Here is an 11,081-nt window from a genome sequence, read left to right as displayed (position 1 = left end):
CGACGCGGGGGTCGGCGGGGAGAAAACGGGCGAAACCCTGCTCTCCCGCACCGTGCGTTTCGGACACAAACGTTTAAACCGCCAAACAGGAGTGTTAGACTTTGGGGATTGGTTCTGCGGGGGGACCTCTGCGGGCCCCAAATCGGAGTTTCTGGGAACGCATTGGGAGGCTCTGGGATTTTAAAGCCGGAAAATGACCAGCCTCGGCAGGTGACGGGTACCGAGTCCTTTTTGACCATTGCAGTTAAAGCCCACATCTACTACGTGATGATGGTGCCCAGTCCTCTCACCTACGGCATTATCACAGAACTATTCAGGCTGTTTTTTAAAATTGTTTTTTGTAGATGAAAAAATTCAGGGTGAGAGACCTGGCCACTCAGTCCACTGGCCGCTCAGTTTAGTAATAGCAACACTGGAGTTTGTGCCTGTGTGTTTCTGACTCCCGAGACAGTGCTCTCTGTGTAGTACAGCCCCCCTCAGCCCTCTGCCAGTGGGCCTCTGCTGTGGCTCAGCAGCTGTACAAGTCCCGGTTAAGACTCTTGCCCTCTAAGAAAGGGCCAAAGAGAAGCCTTCGTTTTGAACACCATCCTTCCAGAGGGGAAAATGTGACAGGATAAGGTGACTGAACTTTCTGTTTATCCAGCTTCAGCTTAAGGTGGAAGTTTCTCTCAGACAGCTGGATAAAGTTTCTCTCTATCCGGCTGTCTGAGAGGCTGTCCCTGCAAACAGCTGTTGAGTGCTCTCCATGTGCTAAGCAGCCCCATTTCCGTTGTCTTATTGCTCCCCTCCATCCTTACATTGTCTCTCTACTTTTTTATGACACTTATCTGACATACGACAAAATTGGAAGACTTGTATACCCTTGTGCCCGGTTTCTGCAAGTAACATTTTACACCGTTGCTTTATCTTCCATCTGCTCATTTATCCATCCAGCAGCCATCTGCCTTTGCATTTCAAATTCAGCTGCCGACATTAGTATACTTTACCGTAAATATGTTAGCATTTGTGCCTCTGCGTTATGAATTCTGTTTTCGGATGAGAAAATTGTGTTTCACAGAGATTAGGTTATGGGTCTGAGATTACTCAGCTGGGGATTGGTGGACCTAGGATTTAAAGCCAAGGCAACCTGACTCCAGAATCCATGCTGTTAACTCGGATGCTGTGTGCCTCCATATGAATATGAGCTGCCCAAGGATAGAGACCGGGTGGTGTTAAATATCCAGAACCTGGCTTATTATAGGGACTCAGAATTTATGTACTGATTTATTAGTCATCCCACTTCTGCTGCCAGGTCCTTGTTTGAGTCTGGTCACATCACCAGCCTCCTTGATGTTCAATAGCCTCACCTGAAAAATGAGAGTGACAGTTTTTTAAAGGCCCTTCCAGTTCATACTTTTTAACTTTTGGAATCCACTCAAGTGTCTCACTGGAGAGAAGGAGCCTAAATGGAAGAATACTAACGGGAAGAGGAAGTGTGTGAATGAGCGTACATAGACAAGGCTTGAACAGTCTTCTACCTGTTTAGTTGCCCAAAGAGTTCCAATGCTGAGGGTCATGACATCAGCGGTTACTATGGAAAGACCACAGTGGCTCTTTTATCTTTTTAAAAATGCGACCTCTGAAGAATATCTTCTAGGCTGTGTAAGTGTACTGTGCTTTTCCAGCTGAGCCAGAAATGGAATAGAGCACATCCACATGCTTTCCTTGAACCTGTGTTTTTGAGGGGCTAAGTGTGAGAGCAAGATACATCTCCATAGTCCACGGGGAAAAGAGAGAGAAGAGTTAGATGTGTTCACAAGACGTTGTCAGCACGCTACTGCCCAGGGAGAAAAGCTGTGACCTGCCTTGAGACAAATAGAATGCACCTTGCAGAGAGTCATGCTTTAAATCAGTGCAATAGATCTTGTGTTATGTAGTCTCAAGATACAGGTGTTCAGGGAGTGTGACTTTCTCAGCCTTGCTCCAAAAATATTCTAAAGTGCATAAAATCAGTAACCCATTTACAGAATTTCTGTGTATGTACATACATATATGTGTCAGTATACAGTCGGCCCTTGGACAACATGGGTTTGAACTGCATGAGTCCACCATATGCAGATTTCTTTCAGTATATAAGCATTGGGACACTTGGCTGCTGTCACAGATATGGAGGGCTGACTGTGTAGTTATGTGCTGATTTTTGACTGTGTGGAGATCGTGCATCCCAACTTCAAGGGTTCATGGGTCAGCTATATCTACAGATAGATGTATGTGATTTTATATACACACACACACACAATGTATATGCTGTACAAAATGGCTTAATGCTCAGAATATTTAAAATATGCTCACAAATAATTTAGTCTTGAGGATTTGAAAGGCATTTCTTGGCTCTTATGATGCCACAGATTAAAATCACATGCAGCGTTTGCTTGCAGCATTCTGGGATAGTTAACTGATGGCCAACTAGTAGAATATGTCATTGCTTCTTAGTACTTCGTGGGTTAGTTTGAGAATCTACTGTAAGCTGTGAATCTCTCCCTGGAAAATGCACACGTGCAGATAGAAACACAGTTTTGTTTCCAATTTCTAGAGGGCCCCTGGAGTATATGCCGCAGCTCCCATTTCCATTCTCCATAGAGCAGCCATCAAGACCCTTTAAAAACCAATCTTCAGAATGTGACATGTAGCCTGAGACTTTTTCACTGGTTTCCCATTACATGCAGAATAAAATCCAAACTTGACTGTGGACTGGAAGGTCCTCATCTAAGTTCTGCCCCTCCTGCCTCCACGACCTCATCTTCCTTGCCTGCTTGTTTTCTGAACTCCAGTTCATGCAGCCTTTCTGTCCCTTGGGTGTGCCAGGCTCATTCCTGTATTTTGAGTTGCCGGGAACACTGACTTCTGCCCTGCCTGGAGTTTCATGTATCAAATACAATGTCGAAGAGGCCTCCCCAGATCGCTCTGTGGAGTACCCTCTGCCCCAGCCACTCGCCCCTTTGCTGCCCTTTCTTCATAGTGATTTTGTGTTTGTCTCCCCACGAGAACAGGAGCTCCGTGGCCCTCGTGGCCTCCAGCACCTGGAGCAGCCCCTGTGGTGTCCTGGCGTTCAGTGAATGAGTCTGAATTGTGTGCACCAGAGACTGACTGTTTCCTCCTGTGAAGCATTTTAATATTGATTTACTATTTCTTTCCATTGTGGTGTCTAGGCATGTGGTGTGATAGTAGAATTAATCAAAAGCAAGAAAATGGCTGGAAGAGCTGTCCTGTTGGCAGGACCTCCTGGAACTGGCAAGGTACTCATTTTCTCTCATTTTAAAAATCTGCCCAAGAGGTTGATTTTAATGTCTAAACCAAATTGAATTTGTGTCTTCACTAGTCTTTGTTTAGCTGAATTGGTTATATGTATGTTTTTAAAACTGATGTGCAGTAATACATTTGAGTATCTAAAATCCATGCTTCTAAAATTCAAATTATCCTGGCTGACCTCCAGAGAAGAGAGAATGGAGTCCTCAGAGGGGTCTCATTGTCCTTAATTTCTCTTTTATCTCTTTCAAGTCTCCTTTGCTTTGGAAATATATTTCTGTTGGCCTAGGGCGTCATAAAATCTTGGGAATGACATCTTATTTGGGAGGGAAAGAAAATCGGTCAGCAGGCAATTTTCCAAATGCTGACTTGACGCAACACTGCCCTAGCTGTGAGAGATGGCAGGAGAAGGGGAAAAGAGTTTTGTCTTTTTATCTCCAAGGGCCTCATGGGCTCCCTGGGGCAGAGAGGGAACCATGGCAGCAGGAAGGTCTTCAGCTGAGCTGCAGGGCGTCACCTGGCCATAGATGCGACTGGCGTTGCAGCAGAAGGTGGCGCTTGGGCTGGTATGGCTGGAGGAGTTGAGGCTTGACATTTACTCTTGGAGCGGGGAGACGGTTTGGCTTTGCAGGAAAGAAAAGGGCCTTTTAGGCCGAGATGCCTAACAGCTTGTGGGATCTGTGAGGGGCTTGGCCGGGTGCTTGAAACACACCATCTGGGCCTGTTTGTTCTTTAAGAGGGCCGCTTGATGCTCCCCTCATAGCTCAGTTGGTAAAGAATCCACCTGCAATGCAGGAGACCCTGGTTTGATTCCTGGATTGGGAAGATCTGCTGGAGAAGGGATAGGCTACCCACTCCAGTATTCTTGGGCTTCTCTTATGGTTCAGCTGGTAAAGAATCTGCCTGCAATGCCAGAGACCTGGATTCAATCCCTGGGTTGGGAAGATCTGGAGAAGGGAAAGGCTACCCACTCCAGTATTCTGGCCTGGAGAATCCATATCTAGTCCAAGAGGTCTCAAAGAGCTGGACACAGCTGAGCAACTCACTCACTCGATGCAGGAGAGGAGAAGCTTGGGAGTGAGTTTGTAAAGAAGGGGGTTCCACCCTGGTGCTGAGACCCCAGGCAGGTCCCTTAGCCTTTCTGAAGCAGTAGCAGCCCTCCCTGTTGAAGAGTTATTAAATTGGTACTTGTAAGATGATGACTTTATCATTTTGAAGTCATATGATTGAATTGCCAGTATATCTTACGTTGGTGTCTTAAAGTTGAGGAAAAAGTGCTGTATTTGTGAACAAGTAAAGGGCTGTAAACGTGAACTTCAGTTTCCTTTCTGCTCATCACTGTGTGTTAGTTGCCCAGTCACGTCCGACTCCACGCGACCCCATGGACTGTAGCCCGCCAGGCTCCTCTGTCCGTGAGATTTCCCAGGCAGGAACACTGGAGTGGGTGCCATTCCTTCTCCAGGCTCGTCACTGTGTTTACCATTTATTTGCTTACTGTCCCTTTTCGTATCTTAGATGTTTGCTCTCTTTCCATTTTCTTCTTCCTAAACCACATCGTTAAGAAGTTCCTTCTAGAAGGAACTGGCAAAGTCAGGTTTGTGTTAATTGTATTGCCCTTGTTTTGAGAGGGAGTTTTGTTGGATATGTAGTTCAGCTGACAGACGCTTTCTCTCAATGCTGTTTCTCTCAATGGTATTTCCTACCTTTTGGCTACTAGTGTTGCTTTCGAGAAGATTAATTTTGAGGGTTCTGTCTTTTTTCTCTGGGTGTTTTTGGGATATTTTGGTTTTGGTGTTTCACTGTGGTATGTCAAAGAGTGGATTTATTTTCATTTATCTTGCTTGATATGGATCTGAGTATGTAACATATCTAATCAGTTCTGGGAACTGGCTAGCCTCTCTTTCTTCAGATGCTGCCTTTCTCTGGTCTCTTTCCTCTCCTGAAGTCCAGTGAGGTGGCGCCCCCCTGCAGGGGTCCTCCGCCTGGACCACCTTTGCCCTCTGGGCCCTGTGGCACTGTCCTGAGACATTTCGATCGTTGCACTCGGTGGGGCAGCGGGTGCTGCTGGCCTCTGGTAGGTGGAGGCCGTGGGGCCCGCAGGGCGCCCTGCAGAGGTGGAGCGGCTCCCACAGCGAGCTCTCCAACCTGAAGCGCCCGCCCGGAGCCTCTCAGTTTGTCCTCGAGTCTTTAACCTATGTTTTCGGTTTCTTTGGCTCTGCTGCATTCTGGGGAGCTTCTTTAGACCTCTCTTCCAGTCTGCCTTGTAGCCTGTGAGAAAGCTACTCTTCAATACAGTCCGTTGAATGTTTTTCATTTTGAAAAATTTGAAATCTACAAAAGAGTGGAAAGAACAGTTTGATGAACCCCTCTGTACCCTACTCATAGGTAACTAATGGTAAATATTTTGTGAATTTGTGTTTTCTGTATTTTACTTCTGAACCGTTTGAAAGTAAGTGCCAGGACCTTCTTTGCCATGATACTGTTATCCACCCAAGAAGTGTAATGTTGCTAATAGTTTTAGCTAATATTTAGTTCATAGTAAAATATCTGTAAGTCTTTTCAGTTTTTGGCTCTCTCGTTTTCTGTGCTTCTTTTTTTTTGTTTCATTTTGTTTTCATTTTTCATATTTCTTATTTGAATTATAATCACATACCTCACATTGCATTCACAATAGTTTCTTTAGTCTCTTTATCTGGAACAGTTATCCTTCCCTGCATTTTTTGGATTCTTTGTACAGTACTGACATTTTTGAAAAGCCCAGGACAGCTGTTTTGTAGAGTGTCCTACAGTGGTTGTCTGACTGTGTCTGAAACACTCAGCACTTTGGCAGAACACTGCATAGGTGGTGGTATTGTGTCTGGAACCTGCATCGCAGCGGAAGGCTGACACCACGCCGTGTTCTCCTCTGAGGGGACTGGCTCGCTCTGAAACTCAGTCTTCTGGGAAGTGACACTGAGATGTTGGGAATATCCTTTACCCGATGGCTGTAGCATTTCAGTGGTCTTTGCCTTATCACACTGCTGGTTGCACAACGGTGACTTGTAAGTCTCTCGAACCCTCGGTCGGTAGGTGACTTGTAAGTCTCTCGTACCCTCGGTCGGCACACGCGCCGTGCTGCGTTTGGTTGCTCAGGTGTGTCCGCTCTTCTCAGCCCAGTGGACTGCGGCCCCACAGCCCTCTGTCTGTGGGATTTTCCAGGCAGGAGTACTGGAATGGGTTGCCATTAACCTCATTAATACATATATTCGCTTGCTTTTTTTCTTTTTCTTTTTACTTTTTTTTGTAATGAAGAAGCCTCTCCCTCCTCCTCTTATTTTACAATTTTTTCATTTCTTCAAGATCTGGCTATTTTTTGTAGTCTCTTGTTTCTTGTTCATGAAACAATTTCTTCCTCACTTTATATCCTGTGTCTGCTTGTGGACTTGTGTTTGATCAAATCTGAGGCTTCCCTGATCTCCTGATCAGGGCCGAGAACTTCCTGTGAGGGGCCCTGCTTGCGCCCACCCCAGGGCACGTGATGGGAATTTTGTGGCTTGGGTTTCTGGCCGTCAGGCCGTGTAGAGCCCAATCCTGAGTCTGTCTGAGAGCCTACTAGGGAGGCCTCCTCAGCCAGAGCTGCGCTGAGACTGGCCAGCTTGTCCCTGGCCCTTGGAGACTTTCTCTGTGGTCAGCTTGTCTACTGACACGTGTTCTTTGAGGCTTCTTTGTATCCGTGGTTTCTGGCATCTATCAAACACAGGCCCAGCTCCCCAGGCATGGCGGCTTTCCTCTCTGGATCTGGCTTGACTATTTACTCATTCTGGATGTTCTGTAACAGGAAGGAGCGGCTGTGGCTCTCTCGGCCAGTTTGCTGGAGCCGTGGGTCCTTGGTGCTCTGGTAACATCGTACCATTTTCCTTCAGGAGATACCAGAGGCTCTCGGCACCTGTGGGTTGTCCAGTGGCCTCTCCACACGTTCAAGGCGTGGGGTAACTCTCCTGCGCCACTGTGTGCCCACGGGCCCCGAGGTTTAGGCAGCGTAACTGAGTGGCCGGCAGGAGTGCGCTGCTTGCTCAGAATGTGGCCGCTCCCCTCTTAAGGCTGCACGCTCATAACAATGGGGCTTTGTGTTTGGGTTTTAGGAAAAGGCGTTCATGTGAAATTGAAAATAAAGTTGACTATTTAATCTTTTGGCAACAGCCTCTTTGTGCCACTTGCTTGGGGCGGTCATCAGAAGTGGGTCCTGGAGACGGGGTTTGCATGCTGGCCCTGATGCTTGCCAGCTGACTGTGAGTGAGTTGGGCATGTGTGACTTTCAGTTTCTAAGTCCATGAAATGTGAACTAGATCATCGAGTTCATAGGCTGGTTGGGAGCATTCAGCGGGATCTCTTGTGCAAGTCAGTCAGGCAGTCAGTTCAGCCACTCAGTTGTGTCCGACTCTTGATCCCATGGACTGCAGCATGCCAGGCTTCCCTGCCCATCACCAACTCCTGGACTCAATGGACTCAACATGCATTGAGTCAGTGATGCCATCCAACCATCTCATCCTCTATCGTCCCCTTCTCCTCCTGCCTTCAATCTTTCCCAGCATTAACGTCTTTTCCAATGAGCCAGTTCTTTGCATCAGGTGGCCAGAGTATTGGAGTTTCAACTTCAGAATCAGTTCTTCCAATGAATAACCAGGACTGTTTTCCTTTAGGATTGACTGTTTTGATCTCCTTGCACTTCAAGGGACTCTGAAGAGTCTTCTCCAACACCACAGTTCAAAAGCATCAATTCTGCTCTCAGCTTTCTTTATAGTCCAACTCTCATATCCATACATGACTACTGGAAAAACCATAGCTTTGACTATAGAGACCTTTGTTGTCAAAGTAATGTCTCTGCTTTTTAATATGCTGACGATGCTTATCACAGCTTTTCTTCCAAGGAGCAAGTGTCTTCTAATTTCATGGCTGCAGTCACCATCTGCAGTGATTCTGGAGCCCAAGAAAATGAAGTCTCTCAGTTTCCACTGTTTCCCCATCTATTTGCCATGATGTGATGGGACCAGATGCCATGATCTTCGTTTTTTGAATGTTGAGTTTTAAGCCAGCTTTTTCACTCTCCTCTTTTACTTTCATCAAGAGGCTCTTCAGTTCCTCTTCACTTTCAGCCATAAGAGTGGTGTCATGTGCATATCTGAGGTTATTGATATTTCTCCCGGCAGTCTTGATCCCAGCTTGTGCTTCATCCAGCCCAGCATTTCACATAATGTACCCTTCGTAGAAATTAAATCAGCAGGGTGACAATATACAGCCTTGACGTACTCCTTTCCCGATTTGGAACCAGTCCGCTGTTCCATGTTTGGTTCTAACTGTTGCTTCTTGACCTGCACACAGATTTCTCAGGAAGCAGGTAAGGTGGTCTGGTATTCCCATCTCTTTGAGAATTTTCCAGTTTGTTGTGATACACAGTCAAAGGCTTTAGCGTAATCAATGAAGCAGAAGTAGATGTTTTCCTGGAACTCTCGTGCTTTTCTGCGATCCAGCGGATGTTGGCAGTCTGACCTCTGGTTCCTCTGCTTTTTCTGAATCCAGCTTAATCATCTGGACGTTGTCGGCTCACGTCACGCAGTCTTCGTGCAGGTCCCTCTGTCCTACATGGTAGGTGCAGGTTAGTCCCTACAGTAGCCGCATCTCACTCTGTCCTTCTGAGAGCCTTTAAACGGAAGCAGCTGGACACCCCGCGGCATTTCTTAGCCACGCAGTTCTCATTTGGTACAGGGACACATAGGTCATTTCTTCCGTATTGGGCTGCTGTGGGGTCTGCACTGCATCAGGTGTGGCACTGTCTGAGTTCACAGCTGAGGGAGGGGCGTTGGGGCCTGTAGCGCTGGGGGAAGAGAAAGAAGAGTGACTGGGCAGGTGAGCAGTTTGGACAGAGGTGGGCCTGGCCGGCCTGCGGCTCTCCCCACGGCGTCCTGGTCGAGCGTGCTGCTGCCTTGCTGTCATGCTCTAGAGATGGTCCCTTCATTCTCAGAGTACAGGAGAGCACAGCTCTAGAGATACCAGCCTCGGGGGCACAAACTCGGATGCCTGCTCACGTGGGCAGTGGGCTGAGGAAGCGCCCAGGAGCTAGTGCGAGCCTCGCTGGGGGCAGCTGCCTGGGTGTCCACTCTCAGCACAGCCGTGTGGCCACTGGGGCCCGTTGTGGCCAGAGCTTCTTGCTTCTCAGAAGAAGCTAAATGACTGTATTCTCTGTGAAATTTCCCTACGTCCAAGCATGCGCAACAACTAAGTTGAAAAATACACCTGAGACTCTGCAGGCCAAAATAGGAGCAGTCTGTGGGCAATCAGCTTGCTGCCAGTGACTAACCCAGGAATTTGATTTGACTGATGAGAAAGTCAGGCACGTGGCTGGCCCATGTGCTTGGGGTCACACTGAAGATTAAACCATCAGCAGTGAACAGAAGAGGAATTACAACTGTCTCAGAGATCCACGTCATTCTGTAGCAGCAAGCTTCTTGTCTTAGCCTGTGCACCTTGGAGCTGACCTCACTGGGCTTTTGTGTCGGAGTTAAGGCCAGCTGAAAGCGGTTCTGGCTCTCCGTATGGGACGTTTGGTCATGCACCTGTTAAGTCTTCGTCTGTTCGGCAGCTGTAGTTATTTTAGCGAAAGTCACTTTGTAGTTTCTATGGGCGTGTTCAAGTATGACTGCACCAACTCATAGCCTCAGCATCCCAGCCTGGGTGTCATTCTTCCCGATTTGTGGGGCCATTCCGCATAAAGTGGGCCTCCAGTCATTTGTTCCTTGATTACTGATTTTTGATGGGCTGTAGTTGATGGTTTCCTGAGTCTGTAAAGATAGAAAGCAGTATCTCAGAGACCCAGCAGAGCTGTTCTACTGCGACATGGTCAGCACTGTGTTTCGACGTTGAGGGAACAGTTTGGGAAGCCTCTGCTGATTCTGATGGGAACATGATCTCTGGAACCCTGCTGCCAGAGTTTGAGGCCCCACTCTGCCATTTTCTAGATTACGGTACCAAGGACGAGTTATTTAATCTGTGTCTCAGCTTCCTCATTTGTGAAATGAGGAGAGCAGTGGTGTTCAGCTCACAGGGCTAGTGGGAGGGGCGTGTGCAGCATCGGGAGCTAGACCTGTTCTGGCCGAGTCTCAGTCGTGACAGCCATTGTGATGACAGGGACCGTTGGAGATGCCGCTCACATTAGAAATTGTCCATAAGAGTCATCAACTGTTTATTGTGAAACGTGCAAACGGTATTAAAACTAAAGGGACTAGAATTTCAGTTCCTAGTTAATAATTTCTGTTTGTAGCATATGTTCCCGAATCACTGTATTTCAAGAATGTGAAACAAGCGCATTTCTTTGCTTTCTGTGTAGACGGCTCTAGCTCTGGCTATTGCTCAGGAGCTGGGGAGTAAGGTCCCCTTCTGCCCGATGGTGGGGAGTGAAGTATACTCCACGGAGATCAAGAAGACGGAAGTGCTGATGGAGAACTTCCGCAGGGCCATTGGTGAGTACCCGCCCGCGCCCGCCGAGGCTTGTCCTCACCGGCCTCCTCCTGCGAAAACGCCTCTGGGACGTGTACGGGTGGCGCTGCTCTTTTTCTTTTGGCGCCATTAGCGTTATCTTTGCAATGAAACACAACCCCAGTTGTTCTGGAAAGTGCTTTAGCAACCAGCAGACGCGGGCCCCAGCCCTGGTTTGGGGTTTCACTGGCACTGGACTCTCTTGGCAGCCTTCCTGTGCTTTCGGAGGTGACGGCCGCGGCGAAGGCTTTGGCCCTGAGCCAGCAGCTCTGTGCGCCGGGCCGTGG

At 47.8% G+C, this 11,081-nt stretch overlaps 1 protein-coding gene across 1 annotated transcript in view; it reads left to right on the top strand.

The window, feature by feature from the left end:
* The window catches only part of RUVBL1 (RuvB-like AAA ATPase 1), a 31,777-nt gene that overhangs the window by 315 nt on the left and 20,381 nt on the right, over window positions 1–11,081 (top strand). Inside the window, exons 2-5 of the mRNA XM_010832830.1 lie at window positions 80–93; window positions 170–210; window positions 3,189–3,275; window positions 10,646–10,778. Of these exons, the coding sequence (XP_010831132.1) occupies window positions 80–93; window positions 170–210; window positions 3,189–3,275; window positions 10,646–10,778 (275 nt within the window). The remainder of the gene's footprint in view (window positions 1–79; window positions 94–169; window positions 211–3,188; window positions 3,276–10,645; window positions 10,779–11,081) is intronic.

Source organism: Bison bison, unplaced genomic scaffold (assembly GCF_000754665.1).
Source record: "Bison bison bison isolate TAMUID 2011002044 unplaced genomic scaffold, Bison_UMD1.0 scf7180017862279, whole genome shotgun sequence".
In the NCBI taxonomy this organism is placed as follows: domain Eukaryota; kingdom Metazoa; phylum Chordata; class Mammalia; order Artiodactyla; family Bovidae; genus Bison; species Bison bison.
The sequence above is the reverse complement of the archived record's forward strand: the minus strand, read 5'-3'. Positions and strand labels throughout refer to the sequence as shown.